This window comes from Ascidiella aspersa, chromosome 8 (assembly GCF_963924565.1).
Source record: "Ascidiella aspersa chromosome 8, kaAscAspe10.2, whole genome shotgun sequence".
Classification (NCBI taxonomy): Eukaryota; Metazoa; Chordata; class Ascidiacea; order Phlebobranchia; family Ascidiidae; genus Ascidiella; species Ascidiella aspersa.
The window spans coordinates 13,150,706-13,173,385 of record NC_139454.1 but is presented as its reverse complement, the minus strand read 5'-3'; the positions used below and the strand labels follow the sequence as shown (position 1 = coordinate 13,173,385).

The 22,680-nt window shown below is 35.6% G+C and overlaps 1 protein-coding gene across 1 annotated transcript; it reads left to right on the top strand.

The window, feature by feature from the left end:
* The first annotated feature begins 1,438 nt into the window (after nucleotides 1-1,438).
* Nucleotides 1,439-21,820, top strand: LOC146136213 (adenylate cyclase type 8-like). Its single transcript, XM_083396181.1, has 28 exons — nucleotides 1,439-1,528; nucleotides 2,966-3,094; nucleotides 3,181-3,263; nucleotides 5,251-5,445; nucleotides 5,504-5,651; nucleotides 5,846-5,997; nucleotides 6,071-6,239; nucleotides 6,832-7,293; nucleotides 7,414-7,571; nucleotides 8,651-8,752; nucleotides 9,307-9,488; nucleotides 9,560-9,726; nucleotides 9,919-10,155; nucleotides 10,493-10,607; nucleotides 10,678-10,800; nucleotides 11,702-11,922; nucleotides 12,420-12,588; nucleotides 12,646-12,787; nucleotides 12,958-13,159; nucleotides 16,609-16,740; nucleotides 16,896-17,080; nucleotides 17,245-17,374; nucleotides 17,586-17,702; nucleotides 18,310-18,456; nucleotides 18,609-18,778; nucleotides 18,856-18,998; nucleotides 19,140-19,264; nucleotides 20,620-21,820. Exons 1-28 carry the CDS (start codon nucleotides 1,439-1,441, stop codon nucleotides 20,941-20,943), a joined length of 4,719 nt encoding a protein of 1,572 aa, XP_083252307.1. The 3' UTR covers nucleotides 20,944-21,820.
* Nucleotides 21,821-22,680: the final 860 nt, after the last annotated feature.

The following is a 22,680-nucleotide window of genomic DNA, read 5'->3' as shown; positions in this document are numbered from 1 at the left end:
AACGGTTTGCTTTTATCTGTTTTGATTGGTATCGAATAGGATCGCGATGCTTTTGGTCTAAAATATCGGGTATCGGTATCGGAATAAAATGACAAGTATCGGACATCCCAAATCACAAGTATCGGACATCCAAGTTCAGAAGAATTGTTAATGCAAAGATTCACTTTTATTCCGATACTAATGTTTGTGCAAAAAGTTAGGGCCGTCGGATTTTATACCAATTGCCGTCATTGACTTAATTAATATTAAGGTCAAATAAACTTATAAAACTAAAATTGCAAAAACAATGTTTTTAGGAATCTTAGTTACTTTCGATTGTTAGTTTATCATCTTCTATAACATATGTTTTGTGATAACTCGGCCAAAATTCTGCACAAGAATAGGGTATTTTAACTAGACGAAACTTAGAATAACATTACCGCGGTACCGCTATTTAAACAAAATTCGTTGAAAAACCCTACACTAAATCTTCAAACTATTTTTTTATTTTATGAGTGTGTTTTTTTATGTAAATCAGACCTCTATATCTCGAAGGAAAAAAAAAATCGTGGCGATGTTACGCCAAATAATTTATTAACATTATCTAAGTGTGGACAGCTGTGGGTGATAGCGCACGTCCTTTGACTAGCGTGTAAGATGCACGCTTGAAATGTTATCGACAAATCTATCAAAACCTTATGCGTAACGTCATTATCGACATTCTACAAAATTTCTCCTTTGTTTTTACCAAAAAGATAGTTGGTTAATGACTTGTATCTTTTGCTGTTTCTGTGACTATTTTTTCTTATGAAATTGTCAGCTTGGTTATAGAATTTGCCTTATTGCAAAGAAGTGTAGCTTGAGATTTTTTGCTTTTCAATAGTTATAGAATTTAATCAGGGCCACAAAAGTAAGTTATACCAGGACGTTATAAAACAATGGAAATAGTGTTGCCTAAAATACACCACAAGCAAAAAAGTTTGAGAACCGACGATGTAATCGCTTGAAGACTAACGCCTATAAAACTTAGATTTAGAAAAGTCTTCCAGCAGTTTATTAGTACAGAAGCAAGAGATTGTCTACTAACCGCAAGTGAAATATATATACATTAACGTTTGATTGTCAGGCAACTTGGATTCTTATAGGGCTAAACCGAACTATTATTATTTACATTTTGCTGAAATATTGTTAATACCAGAAGCATTGCTTTTGGTAAAAGACTACTTTTGATAAATATAGGCTAATAAAAAGGGTGGAGGTTGCCCGAGGCTCCAATTTAAGAAAGTACGGCCCTAAATATGGTCAATATGGCTTACAGCAAAAGTTAAACCGTTTCACGAAAAAATGCACCGTACTCGTTTTGACTTGTATATTGGGAATCATTTTAATTAACAAACTATTTTTAGAAAGTCGTGACTGCATGCAACGAATACCAAGCAAAATATATAGTTGTTCGCCAATGTCTATCGTTCAACAAGCATGGGAAGATAAAAGTGATGAAGAGCTTACAACGATAAATCAAGACAGCGCTCACTCAAAAGGCGACCAGGTAAAAATTGGTTTATCGGGTACCTATAACGTAAATTCGGACCCCCCCTTTTCGTAAGTGACATTATCGTTTTTTGTTTGTTTTTGTCGGAGTTTTACTCACCGTCCGAAGCTGCGTGTTTTTAAATGTAATTCGGTCACGCGTCTTGAGCTTGTGCGAAACCAAAATCAAAAGCAAAACGCCGTTTTTCGTCTTTTGTTTGGTCGACCGTAAACGCTAGATAGTTTTTCTCTTTCGCCCTTCGTTATTCGTTCAGGTTGGCTAATCAGCAAATGTGTGTTCGACAATTAATAATATAAATCAAGCGGTTTCCGCTTTTTTCTCTCTGAAAACGTCGAGTTAAACGGTGCTGATGTTTCTCGCTGTTTGTTGTCTGCGTTAATATCAGATGTTGGTGTAAGACTGGGTTCGGCAACCTACTGTATCGGGCCAGTCGCCTCTTTGACAAACTATACACGAGTTCATTTCAAATACTTTTTGACTATTTTAACTACGCAAGTGCGAAAATTTTTCGGAAAGCTGCCAATTGCGTCGCGGACAAACCGAAAACGTATTCAAAAATATTTGACATATATTTTTTAACATTTTTCATTTTCGGCAATGTGATAAAAACTTGCAAGAAATTTAAAAAAAACGCCGTTATACCAAAAAAAAAATCACGCTCGCTTCGCTCGGCGGGTGCGCCCAAACTTAAAACGGTTATCAAACGCTGTTTAGTATTGCAAATGGCGAAAGACGTGCTTGTAATATAGCCTAGTCCCGTACATGGATCTACCAAAATCAATCACACATATTTCACGGTCTTGGTTTAGTTTTTCGCCTGAAGTTAACGATTGCACACTAAGCGGTTTCGCAGTTGGCTGGCAGGATTTGTCGACAACGCACATGTTTGCTTTGCGTCTAAATGTTCGCTTTTGCTGGACGTTAATTGGCTGTTTCGGATGATTTTTTTTCTTGTTTATGACGTCATTACCATCGCTATTTTATGACGTCCTATCCGTCACTATTTTATGACGTCATTAACGTCAGACGAAAAAACAACGGGGAATTCCCTAAGTTGAAAATTCGTAACCCCCCCTTTTTGAATTTCTGGATATACGCCCCTGGCCCTAGGTTAATTTGCAAACCTTGGCTGAAATTCCTATGTCCAATCAAGCAGTCAAGGAAAAGCTAAAATACAGATGCAACAAGTTACGACCTTAGGACTTCCACTGAGCTATGAAGGCGTTGAGTTACCAGGGATAACTAGAAGTCAAATAACAACCACGACATTATTTCCCTGCCTTGCTTGCACGCATATCGGGATAGGTTATCTACATTGTAATTAATCTTCTATAGAAAATGCTATACAAGGTCGATGTATATAAAACTACAATATGCACTCCTCATTATAGATATTATACGATGTCGTTACTACAGATCTTCTATTTTTTGTAGGAGAAAGGTGAATTATCAAGTAATAATACTAAGACTGATCATAGTCTTGAAGACACAGTACATGTCAGTCCTAACGGCGATATGGACAAAGCAAACTCAGGAACGGGAAGGAATAGATGGAAGATTGCGGTATGTATGGTATTGATTTCGGAAAAATGAATTAAAAAAGAAGAAAATTATTGATAATGTATTCTATCATATTTACGTTATTATAGGTCCACCATTTGGCAGCTAATCACTCAAGCCAAGTGGAAAGAGGGGAAAAACCTGCAGATAGTCCAGTGAAAAATATTAACAGGTAAATAGTTTGGAAAGGTTTTGATTTACATGGATTCTGATTTCCAGAGTATTTTCATTATTATATTGCGCTGTTTTTCAATAGTTAAGTGTTAATTTAATGATTGACCTCACTGTTTGCGTAACATAATGTTTTCAGTGTTTTTTCGCACGACGCTGCGTCGCTTTTTCTTTAAATCAAATTCAGTTGCACGTTTAACCCTATATCTTCAGATTTCCAGAGGATATAAATAAGCAGCCACCTAAATTCGACTTTATTCGAGGTGGACATAGAGTAATTTTCTTACCAGAAAGCATGGCATTTTTTTAGATATGACATCACAAAGTTACGCCGTAATGAGACTTTATAAAAAATTAAACGTTAAGACGTTATTGTTAGATCTCGAGCGAAAACGTTCAACCGAAATCCTAGTCTAAATTCCATTTAAGAAAATTGTTAATTGGAATTAAATTTTGATTTTGGGTGTTTTGTATCGCTCGGACGCATTTTCTGGATATCTTGCAATATCATGGTTAAAGACAAGCTGTAACCTAATGCGAGCACTCTGTGTGCATGTATGTTTGCTTTATACCGATTCTCGTCCTGTCCAATAAACGTCCTGCTCGTGAACGTCCATTTCTAATACGTCTTGAAGAGGTTCCCAAGTCAAACCTTGAAAGACTCCCGGACGAGCACCCGATTGTCGCAGGTTCGAGAGACAAATAGCTGCTAAGGATAAGGACGACAATCAGTATAAGGCAAACACACATGCACACCAAGTGCTCACATTAGGCTACAGCTGGTTTCTAACCACCATGTAGAAAACTATCCTTAAATGCGTCTTGTTCTCTCGGCTTTTGCCCGAAGAATGCTGACGCTATAACCAGCAAAACACCCGATATCACCATTGTCATTTCGGCGAAATAATTTTTTTGAAATTTTTATAATATTTTAATGCCGTTTACCCTAAGTCCAACATAACTGGTTTGAAAGGTAAAACAAAATTTAGACATGTTCTTCAACGAATTTTAGGCTGAAAATTGCCATAGTAGAAATTAACGTAACTAAACATAATAAAGGTAATCTGTATTTTCATTCGTCACTAGGTTACTTGCGAAATCACTTTTCTCAAGAGTGCTTAAGGTTTTCAACCTATGGGCCATGGCCCAGCATTGGAGACGGGGATGCGAACATTTTTTGCACAATGCGCGCAAAAATGTGCACGCCAAAATGTGCAAAAATTGTGCGCACATTTTAAAAGGGCTTCAAAAATGTGCGCACTTTTTTTCACAATGTGCGCACATTTTAAACAGCCTTCAAAAAAGTGCGCACTTTTTTTAACAATGTGCGCACATTTTAAACAGCCTTTAAAAATGTGCGCACCTTTTTAACAATGTGCGCACATTTTGAACAGCCTTTTTAAAGGTAAGGCTGTCGGTTAGCGTTTGGGTATGGGTGGGTCAAGCATTGTTATATTTATTATTAATTATAATGCTTGATCCACTCAAACGCTAACTCGCACCCTAACCCAAATAATGTGCGCTGCGGTATGCGGTATTTGTAGACCGTTTTTTAGTTACTTTCTACGTATCAAATCGATTGAGCGCAAGAACTTTTAATGCTTCGTTGCAAAGTTATGATTTGAAACTGTGGTTGACCGGTGGGCATTTTTAACGTAGCGAAGAATATTAATTATATTCCCTGTTATATTTCTCTCTAGCGGAAGTGGAACTGGAGCCATTGTAAATGTGTTTGATGGCTCCGGAGTTTGAACCGGAACCGTGGTATATGTGTGTTACAGGTCCGCGGCTGGAGCCAGAGCCAGATCCATTGTATATGTGTTTAATGGGTCCACAGCTGGAGGCGGAGCCATTAAACGTGTTGATGGCTCCGGAGCTAAATTCAGGACCAACACCATTTACAGTGGCTCCCCAGTCCTGTGTACAAGTTCTAGATTGCATTGCTTAAACCTTCTGTCATTATAAATTTGTTTCACTGTATATTCCAGAGACACCGTACTACAAGGGGACACGCCTCAGCGAATTTCCAAAGTCCAAAAATCAAAACCAACCAGTAACAAGCATCTTGTACTAAAAAATAATAAAATCCGGCCTCGAACCAGTATTGGACCAAGTACTTACCAGTTCGACGAATTTCCTGAAGACTTTCTTAAGAAAAACGAAGACAGCTTAAAATACCACAAGTTAGTCATGCAATGTTATCACGGTATTATACACCGTCGAAAATATGTTTTATTGCAGGACGGGAAACGTTTGTCGAGGCGTAATACTTCCGTCATTTAATTGCAAATTTTCTCCACCAGAACTAGAGGATCTTTATCACAAATATTTTTTGGCAGAGCAGCGTCTGCTGCTAATTGCTGCAACCATAGTGGCAACCCTAATCATGGTTAGTATACATATTAAGAAAATAATTTCATTAATTAAATTTAATAAAAAATTTCATCAACGAATGTTTAAGTAAATCGCCTTTGATTGTTCAATACTGTTAGGCTCTTTGTAAAATGGCTATTTGAAGTGAAATATTAGTTTAGCTACAGGCTTATTAAATAACATTTATTGTTAAAACAAACATATTGGCAGATTATTTCCATTATTTTAAACGCGGCGTCTGGCCATTTGACGACCAGGAATGGAATTCTTTATGGAGTGCCAACCCTTGTTTATGTAGTAGTGATATCTTTGACAACATTCTGTACTTCAACAAGACAGAAAAACTCGTTCATCATCTTAAGGTAAACCTTTTTCTTTTCAATTTTATTTGGTTTATGGTTTTCTAACTTTAAAAAGTCTGCCTAATTTTTACAGGTTCTGCGGTTTTTTAACTTGGTTGTGTTTAACTGCATTTGACCAGGCAAACATGTACACGATGTCATCTTTTCAAAAATCACGTTTGTCTTTTCTTTCGGACGGATTTGTCTATCTAATATTCATAGTGTTCGTAACTTATACATTACTCCCGTTGCCGCTTATCTTGGTAAGAAGTTACTTCTTTGAAATCAAGTACCAAGTTAAACTACTTTATTATTATTTGTATTTAATAGAGTCCATTGTAGTAAGACAAGCAACAGAATTATATTTGCATTTAGAAGAAATCATATGGTGCAGGGCTTCCAAAACACTTCGACCCCTTTTAATTAATGCAAACTTCTCACGCCCCATGTTGAACAAAACATTTTCGTTGCTTCTACAGTAAACATCTATTTAAGCAGGACTGTGGAGTCGCTTTTTTTCCGACTTCAGTCCTGTTAAGATCCCAAACCTTTTTACATCTAAAATTAATCGAAATGGTATAGCTTCAACGGTAATTTAATCGAAAGGTAGCTTTAACATTTTAACCGGTGGGTAGCTTCAACATTATATTTGAATATATCTTTAACAGTAATTCTTCGCTATCGCATAGCATTCTGTAAGTGTGTGTTCGGGCGTCAACTAAAATTTAAAGTTTCGAAATATGAAATACAGTACTGGTATTTCATATTTAGTAACTTAATTGGTCATTTGTTTGATTAGTTAGGTTTGTTATTTTATCATGTTTTTAATATTAGCTTCTTTTAACAACTATTCAGGCTATTACATGTGCAACCTTGACGTCGATTGCCAACATACTTGGGAGATCGTTGACTTTTTATAACTTTTCGTCAACACTGATTACTAGCAGCAACCATACCGAGAAAAATTTGTTAGTCAACGAACAAATGATTTTTATGGAAACCAACAAATTATCGTCCGAACATTTCAATACAACTAGAAGTCAATCAGCTGATATTTCAACCAACCCGATTATACAAGATAACTCTCATGTGGTATTCAAAGATTCAACAGTACAGGCGGACAACACACTGAACAATACAAACGACGCTACATTTTGGGGAAATCACTTATCCTCTCTAATTTTACTAATAGTGTGCGTTCATTTTGTTGGCCTTTTTATAAACTTTTTGGTGGATCGGTCGAGGCGCGAAGGTTTTCAGGAAACGAGACAATGTATCAGCACCAGAATCAGACTAGAACGAGAAAATCACAATCAGGTAGCACCTAGCCAAAACTTGTAACATCCTTGTTTTTTTTAAGTTTTAGGTTTAATTTTAAAATTTGAAATTATCACGGTATCAATTGGTTAATAAGCTTGAGTAATTTTATTTATGCAGGAGCGCCTTATTCTATCAATCATTCCGCGTTTTATTGCACTTCAAATGATCAATGACATTTCAAACAATCATCGTGATGCACCCCATATTCGATTTGCTTCGATTCTTCATCCAAAAAAGAACAACAAATTCTATATTCAAAAGTACGACAATGTCAGGTGTGTGTTTGGATTATTTACTAACAATAAAACAAATCGAACCAACATCAATAGACGATTATAGTGAAAATGCTTTATAGCCTACATACATTTAAATCCGTATCGCTACTACCATCTTACATACAGTATGAAAAAAATTCGTATCAACAGAAAAAAAATTGCAAGGCACTATTATTTTTCTGAAATGCATGCCTTGCACAACCTTTGTTGTCCAAGGATAAATGTTAAACAATAATCTCAGAGAAAAACTTATACATTCTGAGCTTGTTATATTTCTCAGCTTGCTATAACTAACGTTTACACATACGGTACGGTATACACATTGAAAGTTAACAGTCGCAATTGATCTCGCTTATAAGTTTAATTCACATAGTTAAAACGTGCGCCGTCAAGGTCGTCATACCGTGTATCATCACTTTATCAAACAAATGTAGTGTGTTTATTGTGTTTTAGATTCCACACTGATCAATGTGTGCGCTAAATTGCAATTTTTACGTAATTTATTGTATATGGCGTGATAAAGTTTGCCTTACTATATTATTTAATATGAGACCAATCACAAGTTACAACAGACATAATGGTGTTGTCACATGATTTTTAACGAAATTGTTTTAGTGGGGTAAAATTATTGAGAAACGTGTTGCCTTCGGAAAGGCTTACCGAAATCAGGATTATCGCAAAAGCATGACCAGCGACCAGGTAATGAAGAACTACTGGCCTTTGGCAAGGGTTGAACTTAATTAGAACCTACGGCTAAATCGGATGAATATTTTGGCCTTAGGGAACTGATCATATCTTCTGTTCTATTGACGCAACAGAATATACATATATATATATATATACTAGGAGGGCTAGATAACACAATAGACAACTTTTAAATGAATATTTTGGCCTTAGGGAACTGATTATATTCTTCTGTTATATATATATATAATATCTATATGCTCATTTTTGTATTTACGTATATTAGTTTCTTTAAATTGTGTTCCTTTTTTCAACCGCTTGTTGGATGAACTGGTCACTCAGCTGTAGTACAGTACACCTAAAATGTCCCTCAAATATTGTTCAATTTGTTTTAGCATTTTGTATGCCGACGTAAAAGGATTCACTGAACTTTCGACTCATCTAACTGCTCAGCAGCTAGTTGCCACCTTGAACGAACTTTTTGCCAGGTTTGATGGGTGAGTAAAATCAACAACACCAGAAGGAGCTTGAATGATTGAAATAACACATTTGTTCGCTGTTAATATCGAAAGTTTGAGTTTAGGCCAGCCAATATGTTTTTACCTTCAAATTTCAATAAAATACAAAAGCTTTAAATATGACAAAGAGTGATTTAACATGGCTTAATTTACCGAAACTTTTTTATTGGTACCTACGCTATCTTTTATACTTTTATTCAAACAATATTCGAAAATACTTTTTATAAATTTGAGTTTGAAAAGCATTATGCATAAACGGCAAAATTCGGTAAACTTTCAAAAAAATGAAAAAAAATTAAGATCAATAACCGCAACCTGAACCACTGTTTATTTACATTGGTGGATCTATAGTCATCTAAAGTAGTTGTGGCAAAAATTAAGTAACATACTTTACACGGAATGCCTTATAAAAGGCTATTACGTAAATTGCGTGCACAAAAATTCTGGTAAGGCGAACTAATTTCGGTACCTAATCGCCTATTTTAATGTACCCGATGTATTGTAGACATCAACTGCTTTCGTTATGTTTATAGGTTAGCTTCGCGGCATAATTGTTTACGAATTAAAATTCTTGGTGATTGTTACTATTGTGTTTCCGGCTTACCGGAACCAACAACCGACCATGCTCATTCGTGTGTTGAAATGGGTCTTGACATGATATCAGCCATTGCTAGAGTACGTCTTTCATTTCAACGGGAACTTTCAATGCGCATAGGTAAATACAAAATTCATAAAAGAATAGCGTGTTCGACTATTGTTTCAGCTTTATTTTTTATATTCTTACAGGAATTCACTCTGGCTCTGTTTTGTGCGGAGTCATAGGCCACCACAAGTGGCAGTTTGATGTTTGGTCAACCGACGTCGATATTGCGAACAAAATGGAAGCAGGTGGTGTTCCCGGACGAGTGCATATTTCTCACGCAACCAAGCAATGTCTCGGGAACGATTATGAAGTAATTATTTTTTTACGATATTGACGTAAGGTACAGGACAAAAACAAAAAAGTTAACCGCTGTCCTTGAGCATAAGGCTTAACACTTTGTTGCGTTTCGGTATTTTCTCTTTTGAAGGCTTATTATATCCTGGTAAAGACATCCAAGGTATTAAAAAAGTTGTACCATGTTTAGCAAAAAAATAATTTTAAGGTTGAAGATGGCAATGGAGGATCGAGGAATGAATATTTGCAGAAACATAGTATCAGGACGTACCTTGTTGTCGACAAAAGGCGAAAAAATCACGTCGATTTTGTTCCTTTCCCAAGCTTTAATCAATCTTCTTCTCATGTCGATTTGACTCAATTGTCTTCACCTGGATTAAAGAAACCAATTCAACCAAACTTGACTATTTTGCTAAACGAAGTTGCATCGCCTAGTTTACTCAAGGTATCTAACCTAATCGAGCATATGTTGGTTTCAAGCTAAGTTTTTTTTTTGTGTCATGTCAGTACGACTAGGGCACAATAAGCTCGGATTATATTGTAGTAGAACATAAGAAAATATTGAGTAGAACATAAGAAAGAGTACTCTTGTTATAATTAAAAATAAAACTACTGTCATTGCAAATCCCCGTTTAAAATATCTTTATAAAAAAGACTTGCAAGCCGTGTGAATGTCTTAATTTTTGGATTTTGTAATTAGGTTGCTTCTTATTAGCATTATCAAAATCTATTTTTGGTCAACATACCAAACGAACAAAATTTGCTTTACGATCTGTTGGCAGAAAACAGCAACAAACGAACAAGTCAATGAACAAAACTCGGGTACTAATGATTTTTCTAACACTTGTAGCGATCTTTCTAGAGAAGAAGTTATTGGCGTCGACACCAACTCAAACGGTTTTACAATTAAATTAAATGATATAAGTTATTGTATTACTTCATCCGAAAAGTCTTGTTTTTTTTACAGGCTACCCAACATTTTCACAGAATAAATGTTCTAAAAAGCAAAAAACGAACGTGATTTGTCGACTTTGGCGTCTATTGACGAAATTGTGCCAGGATGAACCCCCGAGAGAATCTAAAGCAAATGGTTTGTAAAATTGCCTTAAAATGATTTAACTTTAAAAATAAAAGTTTACATATATCTTGCAAAATATGAATTTATATATGCATGAGATATCCTTGTTCATTTTGATAAAATATTGTTTAAAAACCTGTTTATATTTTTTTTTTTATTAAACATCTCTTATTTTTTATCATATCTTTTTATTTACTCTTATTATAACTAGTCCTTTTATGTTTTGCCCTGAATTTTGAAATAAAACATGTATGGTATGAGTAGCGACCGTACTAGGTTTGAACATATTAGGCCTACTAAAAAATGTGTGAAATACTATCTTATCGGGATTGCGGAGCCGGACTCGGGACTCGGGACTCGACGAAGTTGGATAATTTCGATATAGCCGAAGTAGCTTTTTGCGGCAGATAGTTTTGAACGATAAAGTAGCACACTTTTAATCGTAAAAGTAAAATGGCATAGGGTAGAGCATTTACACCAAGGTGATTTTTAAGTTGCATTACACCCCCATAACTGCATTACTTGTATCCCCGCCCCTATTATGGTTACGGGGATGTATGAATGGAACACAGGGATATGGGCCGGGAACACTCCAAAGGAACCGACAAAATTGGTTAGATTGCTTGAGTCGTATTGGGGAATTCAACGACTTTTTTCGCCGAAGATGGCCTTCAAAGTCCGATTCGGGTCGTTTGACCACCTTCGCAGGTCTACCATGTCCATCCACACATTTTTACAAATAATAAATGAAAATCATATGTTGTAAATTATTTATCAATAGAAACATGTTTTATCAAACGTGTTGAAGCTGTTTGCCTCTGGATTGACAATGGTCTAATTTCTAATAGAGGATCTTGACCATTGGCAGATCATACCAAAATCAAGTATTTTACGATCGTATTTGTTGTTTCAGATACCTTATCAACTATTTACCAGATTGATTCACAGCAAATTAACGCCGTAGAGCGATTAGCTTTCGAAGTAAACACGCCCTCATCAAGTGGATTCCTGCCACAAAGATTTGTGTGGGGGGATAATGACGACGCGATTGGGCAAACTAATAAACATTGGAAACCAGAAATCCCTTTTGCAAATATTTTGCGTACTCCTCATCTCAAGCCTAGAAAAAAAGGGGTATAACTTTTTAATTGCTAAAAAGCAAATTAAAAACTAAAATAATTTTTGTTGAAAACTAAAATAATTTTTGTTTTTTTATCTACCCGGCGTTAGCCTACAAAGTATATTTGAGGGGATTTTAAGTGATAATTATTGCAGGACCTAATTATCTGACAAATAAAGGTTTTCAGCATATTTAGAATTAAGATACGCTATACGTGTCATTTGTAAAGTGTTGTAAATTTTGTGCTGGTAGTTAATGGTAGGATAATTTTTCATGTTTTTCGTATTTATCGCCCCAGTATCCCGTCTGGAAACACTAGCTACTTTTTTGAATGGATTTCGGTGTTGTACTTTTTACATTTCAATAGTTAATAAAAATTTCCTATTTGTTAAAACGCTTTTAAATAAATCAAAAGTTATTGGGCACTAATTATATGCATTTTGTACACAATTAAATCGTATATGTAAATGTGTTTTTTGATGTTTCGGTAATTTTTGTATTATAATAAAAGTTCGTTCAGACATTGCCCGCAAAAAATGAAGAAACGTCATTTTCTCTCTTACCAAGAAGTCTTGCACCCACCTTGCCACGTAGGTCCGACTATCATGAAATAAACAATCGCCTTGAACGTGTTATTCTGGCTCACAAAGGAAATTCACTTGGAACAAGATATATCGAAAGTAGGTTCAGGTCCGTTTTTGTCATTAATATCTTTTTTAAAACTAGTATTTTTCCAGGTACAACCTGTCGCTTTAAAGATCGTGAACTTGGAACGCAATATTCACTTTTACGTGATGATCTATTCAAGACAAGCTTGCTTCTGTCCTTTCTTATCATTTTGTTCATTATGGCGACACATTTGTTGATACCTCCTGTTTCGTAAGTTAATTTTAGGTTAAGTCTACTTTTAGCAGTAAATTGTAACGAGTCGCAATAGAAAAAGTAGTGTTAAAAGGGACATAAAATATCATATTATTATACACGTAACTTATATACACGAATACAGAAATGCTTCAAAAATAATCCCAATTAACATTTTACAATTTCAGATTGTTGGAAGTGTACATAAACTTCGGTTTTTTTATTGTTATATTTCTCTTGCTCCTGGTTATTACAACAGCCGAGGAGTTTTCGTCCATTCCAGCAAAACTCTACACTATAAGTTGTTATATACAAGAGACCCAAAGCTTCCGTTTTATCATAATGTTGATAGTCTTTATCATGATTCTGCTTAGTGCCATACAACCTATGGTAAGATATATATATATATTTTTTTGACAATGCCTTACCACCAACACTAGAACAAAAAGTTAAAAAAATGCACACTATTTATCTGCACCACCCTCTTCTATAGACTTTTTGGGTGATAACGGCACAAAATTGCGCCAGTAAACTAAAAGTAAGTCTATATATATACATTGATAGAATTGGCATATTTGAATTAAATTAGACTCGAAATTTACGGTATCTGACAATTTTTTTATTGAAATTAAGACGCATTAGGCCAGAGGTCGGCAACCTTTTTCTAGTCGCGGGCCAAAGCCAAACTTAAAAAGGTCTCTGCGGGCCGCACAAAAAGATAACTAAGAATTGTGTTATTAAAATGTTAGAACAACTGTGAATCAGGCAGACCTCGGATATTTTTTGCACTTAAAAACGTGTGAGGCAGTAAAGTGTTGACGCAAAGCGAATGAAAAGTGTAATAAAATTACTTTGAGCGAACGCGATAACATTTAAAGTTAATCTATCTCAGTGTTTGTTAACTGTTTCAAGTCAAGGCGTACCTGGCGAGCGAAGCGAGCGCGATTTTTTTGGTATACGGTATTTCAATTTTTTTGCAAGTATCTATTACATTGCCGAAAATACAAAAATGTTTAAAAATATATATCCAATATTTTTTAATACTTTTTCTCATTTTGCGCTACGCACTTGGCAGCCCTCCACGGCGCAACGGTAAATAATCGCTGATCTATAGTTGAAAAGGTAGCATCAAAACGTAAACAAACCGGACGTATAATGAACATTCGCGTGAAGCGCGAAAATTTTGCGCAATTACTTTGTTAAAATAGCCAAAAAGTATGTGAAATAGACTCGTGTCGGCGGGCCGGATAAATTACATCGGCGGGCCGGATCCGGCCCGCGGGCCGTTGGTTGCCGACCCCTGCATTAGGCAAACAAAAAGGGGCCATTGACCCAATCAAAGATGGCACATACGTTCAAATTTGGAAAGTAAGGTAATTTACCTCAAAACTGTATGGCTTCATTTTAAAAAGTATCATCGAAGGCATATTTCACGCCATATTTTAGCTTGTTTCCCAGACATAAATACGCCTTGAAAAAATACTAACAGGCTGAAGTGACAAAAAGTCGATAAAGAAAATTTCAGTTTTGACTAATTAAAGTTGACAAAAAAATAGTTTAGGAAAGCCTCGACTTCGTTTTCCATGAATCAACTCCTGTACTTAACAGAAGCCTCCTTTAACTTCAAGCCTGTCACAGCCGACCATCACTAAAACTTAACCGAATTGGTTGTGAAAATTTGCAAAATAAAAAAATTATGACCTTTGTTTCGCAGTTTTGGATTTACAAAACACCTATAGTACAAATAATATTATAAAATTTACTGTTTAACCTTGCATGTCAAAATATCCACCCAGTGAGAGACAAAAACACTCATTCCCACTTTATTCATCATTTGTTAATTGCCAAAAGTCACACAGTACACACAAGTAAATTAGAGCAAGTGCAGTGACAGCTATTCATAAAAGCTGCATGTTATTCGCGTTTCACCGTTGTCTATAGGCCTGTGACTCTGTGCAAATGGTTTATTATGAATGCTCACTATTGTGGTTTTGTGACCGCGGCAATACAAGGATTGGTTTGTACGCGACGGTGATAATTAAGTAGGATGTCTGTGTTTTTTGCCAAAAATAAAAGATCCTACAGTAAAATTAATAAAACAAACAACCAGTGTTCCATCTAAGAAAATGTTCTACTGCGCAAATATTTTTTGTAGTGCGCAAGAATATTTTAAGGCTGCGTTGGCAGGGGCCAGCGGCAGATCAACGATTTTTTGTTTTGGGGCGAGGCTTGAAAATTTTCAAGATGACTTCACGGGAAACAAATATTTTCAATAAACTTGTATGTGCAACTGCAATCAGGTTTATATACGTTCAAGAATATGGCAACCAAGCGGTAGCGCGAAAAAATATCCGAATATTTGGGTAAAATTGATAAAAATTTTCAATAATAGGATGCGTGATGCTTTTAGCGCACAAACAAGAATCACGAACGATTCGCTCATTTGCATTTATCAAGATGATTTTGTCAACTTGTGAGGGCCATTGACCCCACTATAAAAACTGCAATTGTGTTAGGAATTTACGTCCTAAAAATGCATTTCGGTTTCATGATCCAGAATTATTGTCGAACACTCCACTGCTGGGTACGGCACTGTTCTAAACTCTTTTTTTCTTTAAGCTTGATTTTCCTGAGTAGACATTTAATTCTACGTGAGATAAAAAACATACACAGCATTGATGATGAAAAACGATTAGACAAAGTAATTTATTACGTCACAATCGTCAATGCAGATTTGATTTGTTTACTTCCTTTTAGATACAACGAATAAATGACCAATGCGAAACTCTCAAACTGGTGTGGCAAAAAAGTGAAGATATTTTATATATTTTGTTTTAATTTAAAGATAATTTAGTTTTAATTTTGAATGATGGAAGTGCGCAAAAGCAAATTTTACTGCGCAATTTGTCTGGTATGGCTGCGCAATTGCGCAGTTGCGCACCTTAGATTAGAGCAGAGGTTCTTAAACTTTTTTACTGCGGACCCCTAAATTGAACTGCGGGGACTACGGTCGGCAAAAAATTCCAAAATAACGTCATAAATTGACGTCACTGTACAAATAGACTTCATACATCTGCTGATTTCGGTCCAAAAATGTGAAAGTGAAATGGAGCCTAATTAGGATTCAGTGCAAAACCTTTTTATTTTTAATCAAACTGTTTTCTTTAAAACAAACATTACTTTTTAAATTTACACCAACATTTCAAGTAGGCCTTCATGGACCCCCTAAAACTAGTTCGCGGACCCCCAAGGGGTCCATAGACCCCAGTTTAAGAACCCCTGGATTAGAGGGAACACTGCAAACAACTCTATACATTAAGATCATGAATTACTGATTTATGTGTAATAACAAATGTTTTCAGCGAGATGGTTTGGCTTGATCTCACCGGTCTGTAACTACAGAGTAGTTGTCAACACTGTTATAAATATTTTTATGTTAAATTTGCTTTTTTCTTTTAGTGTGTTTTCGGCTAAAAGTAAAAGGTGCATCGATTTAAACCAGATAAACGCATATTTGCACACAAATAGTTGAATGTATTTAAACTCGATTTTAGTTTCTTGTTTATGACGTGATTTATCTTTTTTCCAGTTATAATGTCACTTCCAAATTAGGCATCCAAATTTGTCTCCGTGTTTGTTGTAACAACTAACAAGTGGGGCACAGAGGGCGTTACAAAATCTGTCGAAGCCATAAGGGGACGTTAGTACAAAAAACTTAGAAGACACTGGTATAGGACAATATAACAACAAGCGGACAGCGTATTTCCATTGAAGTTACAAATCTTATTACTTTGCTGATCTAATATTTTCAATTTAATTTCATCCACCATATTTTTCAGCTTGTCTGTTCATCGATAATGAACTCCAGAATTACAACAGTAACAACTTGCGTCCAAGCCACTGGAAATACAACTGTTGAAATTCCCTACTACAACGAACAGAACAACAACAACGTCTGCAACTATCCGGCGGTTAGTGTTGGTATAACTATGAAGTTTTATTTTTTAACTATAAAATATATGCAAAAAGTAATAATGGAAATAAAATAGATTTTATCTACTTAACACAGCATTTAGCCGATTTTTTTTTAAATTACTCGTAATTAGTTTGCAACATTTCCTTGCAGTTTTTCAACATCAACGGAATGCTGGTTCTAATTTTTTGCACTTGCTTTCTTCGGGCTCAGAACTTTGTTCGTATAATCGGCCACATCATCGTTTGTCTCACGTATTCAGTGATGATGCTTTCAACGTATAAAGGCATTTTTGTTGACTACGTTAAACGATTGTCCTTGGAGGAAAATCCGTGCGAGTAGGTTTTATCAACTAGTTTAAAATAAGGTTAATACAGCCTCGACAATATTTGAAACCATACTTCCCCAACATATGTATGCCAGCACCTTACCAGTCATCAGTGTGTTATTGTTATTGAAGATAAACCAAATTAAAAAATTAACATAATTTCATGTCGTTTAGAGTTGTCGATGCTGACTGGGTTGCAGTAGTTGATAAACTGATAATGCTTTATTTGTTTGCTGCCCTTCTCTATTATCATGGTCGGCGCGTTGACTATTCAAGTAAACAAGATTTTCTTCGAAAATTGCAAGTAAGCCTATAGTCATTTATAAAATTTAAGGCTTGTCCAATACTTGGCGTTTTACTTAACAGTGGGTATGATTAAACTTTTGTCTGAATGAAAGATGTGATTACAGTAGAAGAATAAACCCTTTTTAAGTAGGGGAAATTTTAGTAAAAATGACTTGCTCATTGAAGTCATATATTTTAACGAATAGTGAATTTTTAGTGCTTTTCTGCAGGCCAAAGAAGAGGTTAGTGGAATGCAGAGTCTTCAGGGTCACAACTACCAACTGTTGCGTAACATTCTGCCGGAACACGTGGCGCGCAACTTTTTAGGAAAAAACAAAAATCACGAGGTTGGTTTAGTTAAAACTCTTTAAAAAGATATTTGTTTTATTTGATTTGACACATAAAGATGTGTTAACGAGGCATAAACGTATGTTGAAGTAATAATAGAAGCGTTACAAATGGCTGATCTGTTTACGTGTTAAAACTAATTAATTGAAGACTGAAAGGTTTTTCCAAAAAACACCATCGGTATTTCGTTTTGTTTTACAATGTCTGGTATAAAGTTGCCCAGTCAAACCAAAATCGTTTCCTAATACAAAGTATTTCCGTCAAAAGCGTGAAAGGGTATAAACTAAATCTGGTACATTTGGAACCAGCCAGGTCGTCGTCCCATTATGCTACAAGGAAGTAAAAAAGATTCGACGGAACTTTTAACTTTGTGCATTTATACGTTTTCAGTTAAAAATAGAGAGATAAAGTCTCGTGCATTAAAGTGCGATTAAGTTCCAAATCCAGCCCAGACTCTACAGCCTGTATTCCGCCAGTTTACGTAACTCAAATAACGTGGTTATTCAGCAATCCATTTATAGGTTATTAAATGATTAATTCATTCACTCACAATACACTGCTTAAATAAAAGTAAAACTCCCCAAATCTATTTTTATTTGTATTTAGGAACTTTACTCCCAGGCGCATTCTTGTGTTGGCATTTTGTTTGCTTCCATTGTGGACTTCTCGACTTACTACTCTCAAATGGAAGAAAACAAGCAAGGAATCAAGTGCATGAAACTTTTAAACGAAATTATATTTGATTTTGACAACGTACGTGAGTGTCAGGTTACTGTGCTTAAGATTATTTTGCTTTAAACAAACCAAAATAATTTTTTGGTATACAAGTCTGCCGAGTTTCAAAGTGTTATGCAACACAAAAATAACACATTTTTTTACCTGACTGTTTGGTTTCCTTATTTTAGTTAATTAGTCAGGAAAGATTTCACTGTCTTGAAAAGATAAAAACCATTGGTGGTACGTATATGGCCGCATCGGGCTTAACTCCCCACAAAGCTGTTTTTCCAACAACAATGGATGCTGAGAAGGCAGCTGTGAAACAACAACTTACAAATGGTATTCAAGACCAAACAACGTGAGTTTTGTAGGCCTACGCGGCGGTTTTTCTCAAAATGATTATAATTTAGTTTTCTAAATTAACCTTTATTCAAGCGTTGAAACAAATCGCGCTAACTGCGTGCTGCCCGCTAGTGACGTGAGCCACTTGTGCATGTTGGCACATTTGTCACTGCTACTTCGTCGAGTTATCGCTGACGTTAACGTACATTCTGGAAACGACTTCCGGCTAAGAATTGGTGAGCAACCAAATAAACATATATGACTTTACAACTTTGATTTTACCTCACAATGATGATGGCACTGGCGAGCATTATTACCGAAATGTTTGTTAACATTAATCTGATGTACTAATGTTGTAGTTTTGTAATCTGTTATAGGTATCGCTTTCGGGCCTGTTGTGGCCGGAGTTATTGGAGCAAAGAAACCTCAGTACGATATTTGGGGCCAAGCGGTCAACATTGCCAGTAGAATGGACAGCACAGGATTGCCAAATCATATCCAGGTGAACACACAAATAAAAATTATTATTCAATCCGGAATTTTTTTACAAAAACCAAAATAGGTTTTTAGAAATAGGGCAAATGGCAAAGACTTTTTCCAACAAAAAACTTTGTATTACATTCAGAGTTACCTCTAAAAAAAGTTTCTGAGCAAATATTTTTTTTAGCGAGCAAGAATGGGAGCGAGTCGTGAAAATTTAAACATGACGTAACAAAGCGTGACGTCATGAAACAAGTATTCATAAGAAACTTAGTGTTCCCGGTTTAATTTGGAAATGTGCAACTGCAATCGAGATACATTCAAGGATATGGCAACAAAGCGTTCATGCAAAAAAAATTTTCGATTACTTTGTTTTAACAAAACGTCAAATTTAGAAAGATATGATACGTGATGCATTTAGCACGCAATCACGAATAGCGAACTGCTTGATTATTTGCATTTATCAAGATGATTTCGCCGATTTATGAGGGCCATTGACCCCACAGCTGTGTAGCTGTACAGAATCCACGTAAAACTTGCGCTAAACCCGAAAAACGGAGAGGTTTAAAGAAGAGGTGTTACCTAATTGCTGTAGAGCAGATTCAGTGTCATTCACCCTGACGAAGGCGGCTTGCATAGGTTGCCGAAACGTTGGTATAGAATTAAAATTACCAGAGGAGCTGTTTTTAATTTATATTGGTTTCTATGTTGAATTTCTGTTTGTTTTTTAAGTTTAGTTATAGTTTATAATAATCGGGCGAGTTTGCCAAAATAGAAGAATATAAAAAATGTAACTTCTCCAAATGCGCATATGCTTTAATTCCTGCATTTATAAATGATTTTAAAACAGCAAATGATAAAGTAAATCATTACTTTAAAAAAAGTCGAAAACAGGTCATAAAATATATATTTATTTTTTTACTTTTGAGCAATTTTTGCTGCAACTTCCAGGAAATTTGCTCGATATATATATTTAAAAATGCCCTATAGAAGTCATTATAATCCAACTTACTTTTTACGTAGGCCTATAGTTATAGGAAATTGCGAACTTTGTTAATTTTACAGAAACATGTCATTTAACGATTTAAATATATACAACATTTACTAAATTGGTGAAAATAAAACCTTATAAACCGATTCTAACCTTTCATTGATAAATTGTTAAAACTGACATTTTCAAAGTAGCCTATTTATTTGGCACGTTTATAAAAGTCTACAGCTTCCTTAAAACCTCCAAATGCTTAACACTATTTTTATTCCAGTTTTTTATTATATTTTATCGCAAAGTGAATTAAGTCGTAAAGACATCTCTAACTTGATATTTTAGGTCACTTTGGCGAAGCTTTATTAAAACGGACTATTTGTTAACCTCTATAGGTCCCTGAAGACTTATACATTATACTGAAAGACAAAGGATTTCGATTTGAATTTCGTGACAATACTTGGGTGAAAGGTATAGGTAAAGTAAGGACCTACTTCCTCACTGGTTGCACCGAAGCAGCAGCAAGGTCAGCTGGAATCGACAAGGCAATGTCGGCTCTTGGGACAGTTGTTGATGCCGATGGACGACTTGTGTTAGGGGAGGCCTCCCCCAAAAGCGGACATCACTCACTTGCTCACGTGGTCTTCAGTTTGGTACAAGCTGCCCAACGACATCAACGATACGGCGATAATTCAAATCCCATACAGTCTATAACGTAGCGTTTTTTGTTTAATTCTTATGTTTATTATTAGTTTAAAATAATTTGCAGTTTACCGCCCTGTGCAATTCCATGGCTTGTTTTATTACCAGTCGTTCTCATGCAAAAAACGCCCAGAACTGGTTATGTTCCATCGACATCCCAAAGTTCGGCATACCTTGTTCTACTTCATTATTCGCCGTCGTCGGATCATCGGGGGCAAACCATCCTTCAAATTTACTCATTCGCTTCAGTGGCGTAGCCAGCCGAAAATTTTGGGGGGCGCCAAAAAGTTGGAATTTTTTGTTTAGCTTTTACCATTGTATTAACTGCCGCAACGAACACAAATAACAATGCTAGCAAACCGTTTCGAGCAGCAACTGACTGAGTGTTAATGCAATACTCAAAACAAAGACAAAGAGCAAAAACTGTCTAAAAGTAGTAAAACTACATTATTGTATAGCAAACGTTTATTAACTACATCGTTTGTGACGTAACAATGCATGGCAATTGTAAAGTGTGGCATATATGTGATCAATGATACTACATTGCTGTGATGAACTGTTGTGGTACTCCTCATAAATGCTACAAAACAAATTATTAAGAGTAAAATATTTATAAATTTTTGGGAGCATTGCCCCTCAGGCCCCCCCTGGCTACGCCTATGAATCGTATTTCATTGACGTTTAAGTGAATCATTTTACTCACAGACACTTGTGCAACATTGGACCAGGATGTCTTATAACATTTGCCTGCAAAACGTTTTTTTCTAGGACATCGTAAAACATGCACACAAGTGACAACTAACGAATATGACTGTATGACATGTGATAACTGTAACTGTGAAACAATCGTGTTTATTGCGTAATAATTATTGATATAAGAGAAGGTTCAAAGAAATACAGGTTTATCTTAAAGAAAAATAACAGTGTTTCTCAAGATTATTGCTTTAGTTACTTTTAAGTGAATTTAGTTTCCTTAGCACACGATAGATATTTCAAAAAAATGATACGAATAGAGGCTTAAACTGCTGTCGTCAGTGACGTGCGGTGACGTTCCTAGATGGTGAGGCACTATTTTTTTCATGCCACGCTTTTCTTTAACAATCACAAAAACGGTATCGTACTAATAAAGATAAAAAATTAGCGGCATGCTTTTGTGGGGCGCAGCCACAATGAAAACATGTTTATAGAATGTTTAATGTTTACATTCTTTCATTGTGGCTGCGCCCCACACTTTCACGTTTATTACAAAAATGAAAATAAGGAACAGGGAAAGTATAAAAGGCGATAGTTTTTAAAGCACAGCCACCGGAAGCGTAGCCAGCCAAAAATTTAGGAAGGTGGGGTCTGGCAAAAAGTTTAAACTTTTGTTGCTTAGCTTTTGCCATTGTATGAACTGCGTATCGAACACAAATAAATACGCTAGCAAACCGTTTCGAGCAGCAACTTACTGAGTTTTAGCGCAATACTAAAGAATCATTCAGAGAGCAAAAACAAAATGACTAAAAAGTAGAACTACATCAATAAGTAGCCTATAGCGAATTTAATAATAACTAAATCGTTTATGACGTAACAGTGCATGACAATTGAAGTTCTGGCATGCCTGTGATCGACTTTTGTGGTACTGCAAAACAAATATTATTTGTACACAATATTTATAAATGTTTAGGGGGTCATGGCCTCTGTGGCCCCTGGCTGAGCCTATGACAGTCACATCCACTCCTTTTTTTACCAATCTCTTTGAAAGTTGCGTGTAA